The sequence below is a fragment of the Diabrotica virgifera genome, chromosome 8, assembly GCF_917563875.1.
Source record: "Diabrotica virgifera virgifera chromosome 8, PGI_DIABVI_V3a".
Lineage (NCBI taxonomy): Eukaryota > Metazoa > Arthropoda > Insecta > Coleoptera > Chrysomelidae > Diabrotica > Diabrotica virgifera.
The window spans coordinates 78,076,080-78,091,123 of NC_065450.1; the positions used below are offsets into that span (position 1 = coordinate 78,076,080).

The window sequence follows — 15,044 nt, forward strand, 5'->3', positions numbered from 1 at the left end:
TCGAAATGCTCTTGATTTAATAGTTTATTCTTAGAGTATATAAGCTATAGGAATTATATTCGCAATACGATATATTTTAAGTTTTCTCAGCATCTTTCTCTTAAGTTAAATCAATTAAAGGGTTGTTTGGGGGTGAAGGGGATGAGCTCAAAAATCGAAACTATATAATTTCAAGAGCTCATAAATAGCTCGTAATTCTGCCGCAAAAACCGATTCAATATTCCTATTTTTAAGTAGTGGGGGGGCTGACTCAGCCCCCCCCACTAGGGTATTAAATTCCTGCTCAGTGGAACGAGCTCAAAATTTTTAGTTTGCGGAATATGAGAGCTCATAAATAGCTCATAAATCAGGGCTATTTGTTTTTTAATTTTTGCAAGTGGGGGGGCCAGCTCAACACGGGTGCTTCAGTCTTAAGTCTCCACGTTTTGTTATGTCCAACCAATTTTCCTTTACCAGTAAATCGGTAAGTTTTTATACAATGAAAAACTGACTCATCATTTTGCAATTCTGCAAATCCTTCTTAATACTGCATATTTAATATTTCAGACAAATCCACGAACATTGACTGCATGGTCCATTTTGAAAAATCAATTGGTTTTATATCAAAAAATCTTTATTTTAAATCAGCCAATAGAATATTGATGATTGACAATAACAAGTAAAGAGGTATCAGTTACTTCACATTTTTGGAGCCAATGAAACTGTTCAAAGGTTTTGTTGTTAATTAGTACGTTTCTGACATAACTCAATATGGGTAATGATACCAAATATATTCGCTTTGTATCGACAAGAGTTGCGTATTTAATACATTTAGTTTTAAAGATTTCTACTAAATAATTCACAAATGCTTTACCATCGATAATGAACAGAGACTTCATTTCAGGTGTGTCATTTAAAAAATCGTTTTAGCGTCAAATACAGCTGATCTATTAATTGTCAACTTTCTATGTTATTAGGTTTGTTCTAGCAAACAGTCATACTAGTCAGAAACCGTCAGCAAACAGTTGGTCAGTGAGAGAACATAATACAGTCACCAGTGCTATCCCCTCTACTCGCGCTGGTCGACTATTCGCTGATGGTTTCAAACCGTTTGAAACTGATGCTAGAACAAACCTAATATTAAGTTTCTAGTCATTTTTTAACGTTCTTAACGTCCCTAGACATAAAAGTAAACAGTGCAAGTGAACGGTCCAGGACTGTAACAGCTCAATGTTCCTATGTGTCTATGGTTTGTTTTTTAACCAAGAGGAGTGATTCAAATTTACCACGTTGTAATGGTTGTTTTTAATTGGTCCAACCGCAGGCAAGTTTACTCCACTGTTTTAAAATTTTGACACTAATGACATTTATCAAATTTTGACACTAGTGACGTTTCATAGGTTAATTAAGTTGTATCGGCGATGTTTGTGTTTTCTGTGTTATTCCTTTAATTTTTAGATTGTTATTCTGCTTTTATATAAAAAGCAGTTATTTTTTAAACTTTTTAGCAACGTATTAATTTAATATAATATTTATGGACTACCGTTGAAGGCCGACTAGATCAACCAAAAAAGAAGATATATTTGGTTATTATTCTAGTGACTTTCTTGGGTGTGAATCTGTCTTTTTAGTGTACTCCTGCTGGTTAAAAAATAAACTATAGTAGGGTGGCGGTTACTGTATATTGTCAGAACTATTATTTGTATTAGAAAATATTGGAATAGATCACTTATATTTTCCTATTTTCACGTTTTTGAAATAAATCAGTTATTGTAAATTTAACTGCAGCTAAATGGTACATTACTACGCTTTGTTAAGAGCGTAGGCTCTTAAGCGCCTAAGTTATTTTACTAGCGCAAAATTTCATTCCAATGCTTTTTAAATGCATTCTTTTTTTAACCTTAAAAAACTAAGTATTTTTGAAGAATTTAAACGCAGAATGAAAAATTACATTATTACCGAGGGCCGAAAGCCTTTGAAAAGTTCTATAATGTTTATTTTAATAAGTTACAAGGGTGAAAAAAAAAAGAAAATTTAGTGTGATTTTCATTCCAAATATTGCATTCAAAAGAAACTTTGTTTATTTTAAGGAACTTTCGGCCCTCGGTAATAATGTTCTCATTCATTCTGCGTTTAAATTTTTCAAAAATACTTACGTATTAGTTTTCTCAGGATTCGAAAAAAAAATAATGCATTTAAAAAGAATTCGACGGAAATTTTGCGCCTACGCCCTTAAAAAGGATTAAAGTATTATACATTTTTGTAATCAGTATTTAGAATTCCCATTTATAAAAATCAAAGTTGAGACTACCACCTGAAGAGGGATAGCGTAAAGTTCGAAACATCGATGTTATGGATCAAAATTAAATCTCAACTGTCTTTCTTCATCTTTTTTCGTTAGGGCCATATTACTTGCCTTACATTACTTTGCACTACACCACTGTGGTAACGGTTTTTGGAACCATATTATTTTGTATCGTATTTTAAATTATTGGTTGTATTGTTTTAGGATGGGAACATGAACGATTTAGTATAAGAAGGCTCCCAGCTTTTACGGTATCTACATTAAAAACCCACAGAGACTTTAGAAAATCGACAATAATGGATACGTGGGGCAATTTAAATATGGAGAGGTTGGTGAAAAATACCAATATCGTTGCAGAAGCATTAGCTAGACATATTTATGGTGAATCTTATGAATCCGTTTTCGGAAGTTCTTTGGTAAGAACATTCATAATAATAGTTTTTTTATTGAAATTATACTTAATGTTGTTCTGAAGCTATTTTCTTGTGGCATTTTTACAATTTTAACTATTTAGAATGGGAAATAAGCCACAATATTATTAAAAAATGATTTTTATTAACGTTTCGACGCCCAAATCGGGTGCCGTTGTCAAAATACAAAATACTATTAATATAAACAAAAATGTTGTTGCTTAGTAAAAAAATTCTTCTAATAATTTATTTAATTTGACTCATTTATATCGGCAATTCAGATACATATGATACATTTTAAAGTAGAAGACTTTAAAATGATATTGCCAATATTTATCAGTTGCGTTCCTGGGACGACTTTACTGAAAGATAGTTCATTCGATTACATGAAATCAACCCCAACTCAAGAATATCCGTCACAAAAAAATCATAGCATGTGATCTGTCTTTAAAAAGAAATTTTAAATCTTTTAACGAAACGTTAATAAAAATAATTTTTTAATAATATTGTGGCTTATTTCCCATTCTAAATAGTTGAAATTATACTTCTTTAGGCACAAGGATGAATTTTTATTTTTCTGGGCGCATGCGCACACCGACAGTATGGTATTAGTCGCTACATATTTTAAGTTATGTAGCGCAAATAAGGTGTGCCTGAAAAGAATATATTATTAGTGTTTTTCCATCTATCCAATGGCATTACAACCCAAATCGAGCCTTGGCCTCCTTCAACAAGCTTCCCTAATCATTTCGATTTACCGCTGTTCTTTTCCATGAACGCGTTTCCAGGAAGTTCCTGGCATCCTCATCGACTTCGTCTTCCCATCTCTTTTTAGGTCTTCCAACAGGTCTTTTTCCCTGCATTCTTGCACTTAGCAATTTTCTGGGGATTCTATTCTCATGCGTGCGGACCACGTGCCCTGCCCACCGTAATCTCTGCAGTTTAGTGTATTGTGCTAGAGTTGGTTCGCTATATTGCTCGTATATTTCTCTATTATACCTAATTCGCCAGTTGTTATTTTCACTTATTGGGCCCAGTATCCTACGTAATATTTTTCTTTCAAACACATCTGATGCATTGGCAGATTTCTGTGTCACCACCCATGTTTAACGGCCATAACTTACTATGGGCCTCATTATTGTTTTATAGACCCGGAGTTTAGTTTTCCGGTGTACGTCTCGCGATTTGAAATGTGGCCCATCGCGAAATAGGCTTTATTTGCCAGCACAAGCCTTCTATTTATTTCCGGTTCTTCTTCATTGAGTGCAACCAGATCCATTCCTAGGTACGTGAATCTATTCACATGTTCTATATCGTCAATAAAGTGTTGTTGCGCCGGTCTATTTGATCTGGTTTGTATGAGTAGTTTTGTTTTATTTGTATTTATTGCTTGCCCTACTGCTTCTGCACTCTGTTTCAACTCAACGTAGGTTTCTTCCGCTGCATTCATTGTTCTGCTCATTATGTTTATATCATCTGCGTATGCTGCTAATTGGGTAGATTTAGACATAGCTAGAAACACAGATATACGACGGAGATGCAAGGCGGACAACATTAATAATTGGGTAAGAAACAGAAGAATTGAATGATGTGACAACAATGAAGCCGAATGACAACAAATAGGGTAGTCAGGACAGCGAGAGACGGTTCCTCAATAGGAAGACGATCAGTGGGAAGACCACGAAAACGAACGACAATTTACTAGAGGCAGATTGAAAAAACAGACAGGGTCATATCTATACAAAAAGAAGAAGAAGAAGAAGAAGGTTATATATGCTTTTTAATACATTGATTATTATGATAGATGTCATTTATAACATTAGTTTTCACTCAGTATATTCCTTTGTTTGCTTATATGTAATACCTAAATGTTCTTTTCAGAAAATAAGTAGAAAAAATGTTGAAAGTTGGGCCAATACTATATCTAGTGAAGCTCGATCGCCTCAGTTAATAAGTACAAAAGACAATCCCTTGGTAGCCTCATTTAAACAAACGTTTAATGAATTTTTAAGGGAAGTTAAAGTGACAGTAGCCGTACCTGACAAAAGGGATCCAGATTTCCAATTTTACCATAACACCGGGGGAACCGTTAACGTTTACAGGTAACTATGTTATTCAACCTTCGAGCGGGCACGCTTTATAATATAACATGAGTAGGCGCGTGTCGTAAATTTTACGACATTTTGTAAATAATGTTTTTTTTAATAAAATGTTGGGAAATTGTTACAAGGATATAATAAAAAAATATGAAAAAAACTACCAACGAGAATGGTTGCAACTTTTGTGACAAAATCTGGTCATCTGGCAACAATTGCTTTAGAAGATCGAAGAACGGTTACTTCTGATTGGTATATAACCGTTTGTTTACCGGAAGTTATCGCGAAACTCAGACAAAGCAACACACAACGAATCATCCTACATCAGGACAATGCAAGTGCTCACACTGTACAAAAGAAATTAGAGTTTTTGGAGTTTCAAAACACCGAATTGTTAAACCATCCTCCGTGTAGCCCCGACCTAAGCCCCAAAGACTTCTTTACGTTCCCAAAGATCAAGAATTCAATGCGTAGACATCGATTCCAATTGCCAGATAAGGCCATCGATGCCTTTAAAACAGCGATTTTGCTGGCATTAATGTTTTACAACTTGTCAAAGTGAACAGCAATAGCTGATTTAGCAAATATTCAGACGACGATATCAATAAAATATTTGTTAAAATTATTTAAAAATACAGTTTTATTCATGAAATAATCTTACCGAAGTACACTCGAGCGCTTAAAATTGCCGACTTTTATTGCCCTCGTGAGTGAGAACAGAAACAAAATACTTAAAAATTATTTTCAGTATAATAATGTATAAGTAGATTATTCCCAGTATAATAATGATCTGATTGGGCAGAATTAAACACGTGACGAAAAATCACACTGGGGTGCAAAATTAACCGGACACCTTAAAAATGGGTCATCTTTGATGCCTGGAATTTCCTAAACCTGTTGTCCGATTTAAGTGATTTTTTTAAATATGTTATAGTTTCTATGTTATAGTCTCTATAATATGTTATATGCAGGGGCGTGCGGTAAAATTTGACACTTTGGAAGCAATTTATAAAAAAAATTGTAAAAACACCTATTTATAATGTAATTCAATTCTTCTACCTGAACGAAAGTCTCGGTCATGAAAATTCTTAAACCTATTTTCCATTCGTTGGCATATTTGATCTAAAATCTGATAGTATAGTCGGCGGTAGCACGATTGGACATCTCCAAAATTATCAGTGCGTATGCGTTTCCTTTTAGGCTCAAAACTTCTTGCCATCATATTATTCCAGCATTTTTCAAAGTTATCTCTCTCTTTTTATTAATAACATCTTTAAATTCGCTAATTTTGTATGCAATTATTTATATTCGCAATACATTAAATAAATGATCTGAGAAAAGCAAGGTTAAAAAATTAATATTATGATAATTTTTCAAACTATCCAAAAATCCTCTCGAGCTATTTATAGTTTCTGTATCCCATTTTTCACATTTTCACCATTCTCCAAAACCCTAATACATAATATGTATAATAAATATATTATATTTATAATTATATTTATATAAACATTTAGTATTTATAAAATAAATAATTCTATATATATATATTTATTTATATAAATAATTCAATAAAATCAACCTTCATAATTCCACAAAATCAGTCCACGAACCCGTCATTGTCAAATGCTGGTAAATCCCATTAAAATTCACGAACACAGCTCCTGGTATGCAATTCACAAAATTGCTTATAAGCGAACGATATGCCCGAAATTTGAACTCACCCCTCTGTGTGTAACCCCGGTAATTTTTACATAGGTTGAGGCCGCTCAGGAGAAGCAAATTTGAAATCAAATTATCTGCCGACATTACTCCGAATATCAACGTAGAAATACGATCATGGCCTATGGGTCCGCGAACGGAACGAAAGCTAGATGATATGCAGCAGCATGCGGCGCTGCTTACGAGTATTTCATTGCTTTGTTATTTACTGTATGACGTTTGACAAATACGTTTGTCTTTTCTTATTATTTACTGCTTGTCTTACATGATTAAATATTCTCGTATGCAACTTAAAATCCTGCTTATGTGTTTGTTCAATTTTTTTAAAATAATCTCAATTACTCAGTTGGTACGGTATTATCTACGGAAACCAAGGGAAGCAATGCTTTCCTTGCTTCCATGGACCACACGCCCCTGATTATATGTCTCTCACAAATCGCTGTAATAATATTGTTGCGAAACAGGTAAATTTTCATTGTATACCGGGTGTACCAATGAAACTGTTTTTTTCTCAAACTTCGCATCACCCTGTGAAATATTCTAGCATGTATAAAATACTGAAATTAAAACCCAACTATAGCCTCATGTTTTCTCAATATTCTGCTGTTTGATTCATTCGCTTATGTTGGACCATAAAAAAGTTAGGTACTTTAACAATTAGCCATGTTTTTCACCAATACAGAGTGTTTTTAAATAAGTATGGCAAACTTCAAGAGGCAGTTCTATATGAAAGAATAATGACAGTTTGTTTTATAAACTTTTGTCCGCAAATGCTTCGTTTCTGAGATAGAGGGTGTTGAAATTTTTCTTACAAATTGACGATTTATTTATTGCTTTAAAACCGGTTGAGATATGCAAAAGAAATTTGGTGGGTTTTAAGACGTAGTTATTGTACAATTTTTGAGATACAAGTAAGAATTTAATAGTCACCATTGGCGCGCATACGGGTACTATGAGCCGTCATATGAGCCGTCGTATGCGCGCCAATGGTGAATTTAAATTCTTAATTGTATGTCAAGAAACTAAGTCTTAAAACTCACCAAATTTCATTTGCATATCTCAACCGGTTTTAAAGAAATAAATAAATCCTCAGTTTGTAAGAAAAATTTTAACACCCCCTATCTCGTAAACGAAGCATTTGCGGATATACCGTTTATCAGGCAAACTGTCATTATTTTATCATGCAGAATTACCCCTTAAAATTTGCCATATTTATTTAAAAACACCCTGTATTGTATTGATGAAAATCATGGCTAGTTGTTAAAGTACCTAACTTTTGTATGGTCTAATGTAAGCGAATGAATCAAAAATCAAAATGTTGGGAAAACATGAGGCTATAGTTTGATTTTAATTTCAGTATTTTATAAATGCTAGAATATTCCACAGGGCGATGCGAACTTTGAGAAAAAAACACAGTTTCATTGGTACACCCGGTATATAATGAAAATTTAACTCTTTAGCAATAATACTATTACAGCGATATTGTTAAAAAATAAGGCTATAACATATGTATTAAAATATCACTTAAATCTGACTACAGGTTTAGGAAATTCGAGACATTAAATATGACCCATTTTTAAGGTGTCCGGTTAATTTTGCACCCCAGTGTACATAATTGGAAATTAAAATCTTTAAAAAATAATCAGTAGTAATTGCACAAGAGCTCTAAAATTGAATTTTTCCCGAGTGACACTTTGACAGTTTTAATTTGACAAATTATGTCAAAGTGTCATAAGGGCAAAAATTCTATATTAATTTTAGAGATCGAGTGCAATTTGTTGCGATTATTTCATGAATAAAACTGTTCAAAACCAACATTTTATTGTAATTTATTTATGTAAGTACAAATTAGTACAATTAAACACACAGTTGTTATAAATATTTTACGGTTGAAAGTCATCACTTTTATAATTTTTAAAACATTAATTGTCATTAATGTCACTGAATGTATTTTTTCATAGCAACGAAGGGCATCTGACGTAATATACTTGACGACGGGAAATTATCAAAAATTATCAGTATAATTTAGATTTCTGTAGCTTGCTATTGGTCAGAATCTCCTATGAATGAAATAATCGCTGAAATTTTTATTTTTGTAGGTTTGTATTGGTTATCTCTATTAATGAAAAAATAATCTTTCGAATATCACACACTAGTAAGAATAAAAAATATAAGGATGAAAAACAGACATAGTCATGTATACATATAAAGAAGAAAAAGAGGAAGAAGAAGTAAGAATAAATAAGAAAATAATACTCAAGTTATTTAAAATTGTCGCATTATTTTCAATTTATTCTCACTCTCTTGTGATATTCATGTTGATTATTTCATTCATAGAGAGTCTGACCAATAGAAACCTACAAAAATAAAAATTACAGCCATATTTTTTTTTCGATAATTTCCCGTCGTCAAGTATTACGTCAGATGCGCTTCATTATTACACAAAAATTAACATTCAGTGACATTAATGACAATAATTAATGTTTTACAACTTGTCAAATAGAACACCATGAATAGGTTTACCAAATATTCACATGAAGATATCAATAAAATAGTTAAAATGATTTAAAAATATAGTTTTATTTAAGAAATAATCTTATCGAATTACACTCGAGCTTTTAAATTACCAATTTGTATTACCCTCGTGATACTTTGACATAATTTAAAACTGTCAAATTGTCAATTACAAGTGATAATTAAAGCAAAATTTGTTTACCATAACAATATTTTAACTGAATACTTTTGTTTCAGCGTTAAACCAGCTATATTCGACCTCGTATTGACTATTGCTATCGTATTGTACCTGGTAATAATATATTTTTTGATAGAACGCTTTCCTGCATTGTACAAAATAGCCTGTTCGTTCACGGCCAACAACAAAAAGATCAAAAACAATTAATCTAATATTCAGGCCCATTCTGTAACTATAAATCGAATAGAAATGAGTCAAATCAAGTCAGCAAGTCGAATCGGAATTTGTAGGAATTGGTATTCTGTAACTCATCTCGACCTCTACTATTAAAACGTTCGGTAGACTAGTCCAGGGTAATAAGGTTTTTCCCATGACACTCGAGCAGCCAGGGTACTGACGCATTTTTTCGACAGGTAATACCTATAAGAGCAAATTGTAACTATTTCCTGCGTAGGATCTGGCGGCCATTTTTATTTATATACAATTAAGTGTCAAAAAAATGGCATTTTTCCCTTTTTTTCAAATCAATGGTAAACAGTGAAACCTATGGTTTTTTTAGTACAAATATCTTTGAGATTATGGAAAAAGCTTTAAAATGACGTATTACAAAGTTTGATACATTCATTTATTGTTAATATAATTGCGAAAAAAGGTTGGAATTGCAAAAAAAAATAATTTCAGAATATCTATTGTAAAAATTAGTGTAAAGCTTTGAAATTTTTGTCATATAAGGGTTCTTTGGTGCTTAATATGTGATAAAAATTTCAAAGCGATTCATTCAATTGTTTAAATTTTATTCAAATTGTTTATCCCAGAGAGAATTTTTTTTTTGCAATAACATAAGTCAGAAAAAAATGACGTTAGAACCATTCCACAGGTGTCAAATGAAAGAGCATGAGCTATATTTTCAACTTGGTTTAAAAAAAGCGAATAAAAAATGCATTTATTAGTAATAAATAATTATGCAAAAGTATCGTAAATTTTTCCTTATAAACTTTTTATTTTGTTATATAAGAAATTATTTATATTTATTACAATTTTTTATCAATTATGATATAAATAACATTACTTGGTAGTTTTGCACTTAAAACAGGGTAAAAAAGTTAATTTTTTTGGAAAAAGTTATTCAAAAAGTTTATAAGGAAAGATTTACGATTCTTTTGCATAATTATTTATTATTAATAAATGCATTTTTTATTCGCTTTTTTTAAACCAAGTTGAAAATATAGCTCAAGCTCTTCCATTTGACACCTGAGGAATGGTTCTAATGTCATTTTTTTCTGACGTATGTTATTGCAAAAAAAAATGCTCTCTGAGATAAACAATTCGAATAAAATTTAAACAATTGAATGGATCGCTTTGAAATTTTTATCACATATTAAGCACCAAAGAACCATCAATTAACAAAAATTTCAAACCTACTAATTTTTACAACAGTTATTGCAAAAATAATTTTTTTTCAATTCCGACCTTTTTTCGCAATTATATTAACAATAAATGAGTATATCAACCTTTGTAATATGTCATTTTAAAGCTTTTTCCATAATCTCAAAGATATTTGAACTAAAAAAATCATAAGTTTCACTGTTTTCCATTGATTTGAAAAAAAAAGGGAGAAATGCCAATTTTTGACAGTTAATTGTTTATAAATAAAAATGGCCACCAGATCCTACGCAGGAAATAGTTACAATTTGTTCCTATAGGTATTACTTGTCTAAAAAACGCTTTAGTACCCTGGCTGCTGAAGTGTCACGAACAGGGTATATTTTTGTTTTATTACCCTGGCCTAGAAATGGATTTCGACTAGACAAGCCCTGGCGAGATCACATTTCGACATCGTTATTGGTCTTGACGCTTGCGCATTGGCATTATTATTGTTATTTTAACGTTTTTTTTGTTAAATTAGCGATTTTAGTCTGCGTTGTTATTTATTTAGATGATTGTATATTTAATTTTATATACCAATAATTATACAGCATCAAGGTTAAGAGCAAACAGTAGCGATCAACAGGTAGCAACTTCGGGAGATAGTATCATACCTTTTTTCGTAAGGTCTGCGAAAGTTTGGCAACAGTGGTAATCTTTGACATTATCTAAGATTAATATTTTGACAATTTATCTCATAGGCGCGCTTAATGGAAGTAATAGAAAACAATTTTGTTATTAGTAAATAAATATTTATAAAAATAAACCAAAATGAAAATGGGTGAAAATTTTATGTTAACATAGGTATTTGCACGAAATAATAATAATAAATAATAATTTCGTTGTGAAGCGAAACGAAAAAATGCGAAAATTTTTCTATTTTGTTAAACTATTGATAATATTTTTAGAATAAAAAATCCTCCTAAAACTTTATATACTCACATTAAAATTCGAAATATTTTTACGTAAAATATACTTACCTACCTACATATAACTAAAACTCACAATTAACAACAATCTATTCTTTCAAAGAGACCAACAACTTATACAACAACAACAAAAATATAATAAATTAACTATCAATAAACACTACTTTCCTATGAAACAACAATAACGAGAATTTTAGTAGTTCCAAGATTACACAAAATCTAGGCATGGGATAAAAAAGTTTATTTGAAGAAAGTTTATTTTTTTGTTCTTCTTAATGGCGGTAGAGGCTCGTTTTTTGAACGAAAACTTTTCGTTTATAAATTCGCAAAATCTGTGTGTTATTGCGTTGCCGCTTCTGCAATACTTGGAGCAGATTTATCGATGGATTCTTATGTAGTTTTGTCTTCTGAATCAAAATCTGAAAACGGCATTTCGATATCTCTAATCGTTTCCGAGATAATCGACCTCAAAGTCTAAAATGTGACGTCACAATCCTTTTATTTTCTTCCGACACACTAACCGTCAGCTGAAATCGTTGCTAGTAAGTAGGCTAGTTTTTTAAACTGAATTTTTGTTAAGCAAAGCATAGGTTATTTACATTTGAGTTTGACACTTCATGAATGTCAAACTAAATTTTAAATTAAATATTAATAAAATATCAATGATATTTTTGATAGTGAATTTAATTATTATATAAAATAAATACGATGTTCAAAAATACAATTTGAGTATATTTTGAAAGCAATAATTTATCAACAATTTTAAAGAGGTTTATACGAGTATACGGCTTCCCCTTTAATGGGAGTAACTAATGATAAATGGACTGTTCCATTTGTTATGAAATGAAAATTGTTATTATAGTCGGTTCGCTAAACTCAGACACAACTGGCTAGTGATTTTAGTAGGTAATTTTTTTGTTTTTTGCCAATTTTGCCAAAATTGGCACGATTACTAATTATTTAGTAATTATTCACTATTTAGTCATTAGCTTTTTTTGCCAAACTGGTAAAATTACTGACTAAAATCACTAGCCAGTTGTGTCGGAGTTTAGCGAACCGACTATATGAAATGTTGTTTGGAATAAAAAATTATGGTCTCATAATATGTGCAATTACATCCTTCTGATGGAAAAACATATTTGAAGATTTTTCTCAAATTATGGACACCAACAACCTTTTCATTTATAACTCTTTTATTTTTAATTTGACGAAGAAAAGTTATTCTTCATAAAAAGCTCTTCATGGTCTAAGATTTATGATGTATCATCATATATCCAATTTTATTAATTTTATACGAGGTATATAAAAAATATGAATTTCGATCAAGAGTAAAGTACCTTTATAGTTCACAACATTTAAATTAGAATGATATAATTGCACATTAATAATTTTTAATTCTAAACAACTTTTCATAATAGCAATTTTCCATATTATGAATTAAAATACGTAAATAAACAAAGTTTTCGTTATGATAATGCTCGCATTTTTTTTTTTTTTTTTTTTTATTTAACGTCCTAATTTATTTACAATCTGTAAAACAAGTTACAATAAGTAAATGTTGTGACCACTAGTGTAGGTGACTTGGAGAAAATGATTCAATAATCATTTTCTTTACAAATATTTTACATAGATATAAAATTGTTTGTCTCTGGGAATTACGGCACATATAACTAAAATCGCGATGGTAAATCACTAGGTGTATTTCGTCTAAGTCTCCGTCTGACTGGTTGGCTCATCAGGTTTCTGGCTAGTACATTTGGATGTTGTGCCAGTCTGTCTTCGTATTTCTGTGCAAAGTTGGTAATTTCTTCTTTTACTGTTGAAATTTCTAGATCGCGTCTAATAATAATATTTGCAACATACCATGGGGCATTTGTGATTATTCGAAGAACCTTCGACTGGAACCTCTCCAAGATTTCGATATTGGAGTTTGATGCAGTACCCCAAAGTTGGATCCCGTAAGTCCATATTGGCTTCAAAATTGCTTTGTAGACAAGTACTTTATTTTTCATCGAAAGTGATGATTTGTGACCAATCAGCCAGTAAAGATTGTGTAATTTGAGACCAAGTTGTTTACGCTTCATAAAAATGTGTGTTCTCCAGTTTAATCTTTGGTCTAGATGCATTCCAAGGTATTTGACTGTTGCTTGCTGTTTTAGTTGGTGGTTGTTGATATATACAGGCGGGCAGTGACCTTTACGGTTTGTGAAGGTAATATGAACCGACTTTGTTTCATTTGTTTGAAAACGCCACCGTTTTAACCAAGTTTGCATTTTGTTGAGGCTGGTTTGCAGAAGTTGAGAAGCTATCCGTGGGTCCTGATGTACTGACATCACTGCTGTGTCGTCTGCATATGTAGCTGTAGTGGTTTGAAAGTTTGTTGGTAAGTCTGCTGTGTACAATAGGTATAACACTGGCCCCAGAACACTGCCCTGTGGAACTCCAGATCCAACTGGAAATAGAGACGTGCACTCATCTCTATGTTGTACAAAAAAGTAACGGTTATGGAGGTAGGATTTTAAAATTAGGAAGTGAGTGAGAGGAAGCATATTTTTTAATTTGTATAGAAGGCCTGTGTGCCAGACTTTATCGAATGCTTGCGAGATGTCTAGAAAAGCGGCAGTGCAGTACATTTTGTCTTCCAATGCTTGATTAACAGTTCTGCATATCCGATGAACCTGTTCTATGGTTGCGTGTTGGGATCTGAATCCAAACTGGTGTGCAGGGATTAGTTCTCGATCTGATAGGAGTGGTTGAATTCTTGAGAGTATCAGTTTTTCTAGGATCTTTGACACTATCGGCAGTAAGCTTATGGGTCGATATGATTTGACATTTTCCAGCGGCTTTCCTGGTTTGGGAATTAGTATAATTTTTGCGACTTTCCAGAGGAGAGGGAAATATGCGGTTCTTAATACTGCATTGAATAATTGAGTGAGGTACACAATTCCTTTCCTGGGTAGTTGTTTAATAATTTTACTGGATATAAGATCGAAGCCTGGGGACTTTTTCGATTTGAGATTTTGTATTATTTTGATCACTTCATATACCTTAAACTTTTCCGGTGGAAGTTCTAACTGGTATGGAAATTCTAAAAATTGTTGGATGGATGCTTCAAAGTTTTGATTATTCTCAGCAGGGAAAGGTTGAAAGACGTCTGTGAGATATTTTGCAAACACTTCTGATTTTTCTTTATTGCTTTTGGCCCATTCGCCGTTTTCTGCGCGAATAGGAGGGTTGCTTGATTGAGGTCGTTTAAATTTTTTCGTAGCCTTCCATAGAGAATAGTCTGTAATTTCTGTTGCTGATAGGTTGCTAAGATATTCTTTAATCCCATCGTTTTTGTAGTTATTTAGGAGAGTTTTAAGTTGAAGTGTAGCCTGGTTGAGTCTGGTTTTGTCCTGAGGCGCGTGCGTTCTTTGCCATGTTTTTCTTAAATATCGTTTTTCTTTGATTTTTTGTCTGATTATGTTTGGTAGCTCTTGTTTCATG

General features: G+C 32.1%; 1 protein-coding gene across 1 annotated transcript in view; it reads left to right on the forward strand.

Moving 5' to 3' along the window:
• LOC126890544 (nicalin) overlaps positions 1–12,016 on the forward strand; it is a 38,482-nt gene extending 26,466 nt beyond the window's left edge. The window contains exons 6-8 of the mRNA XM_050659552.1: positions 2,489–2,700; positions 4,576–4,796; positions 9,261–12,016. Coding sequence (XP_050515509.1) covers positions 2,489–2,700; positions 4,576–4,796; positions 9,261–9,408 — 581 coding nt within the window. The 3' untranslated portion in view covers positions 9,409–12,016. The remainder of the gene's footprint in view (positions 1–2,488; positions 2,701–4,575; positions 4,797–9,260) is intronic.
• The last annotated feature ends 3,028 nt before the right edge of the window (positions 12,017–15,044 follow it).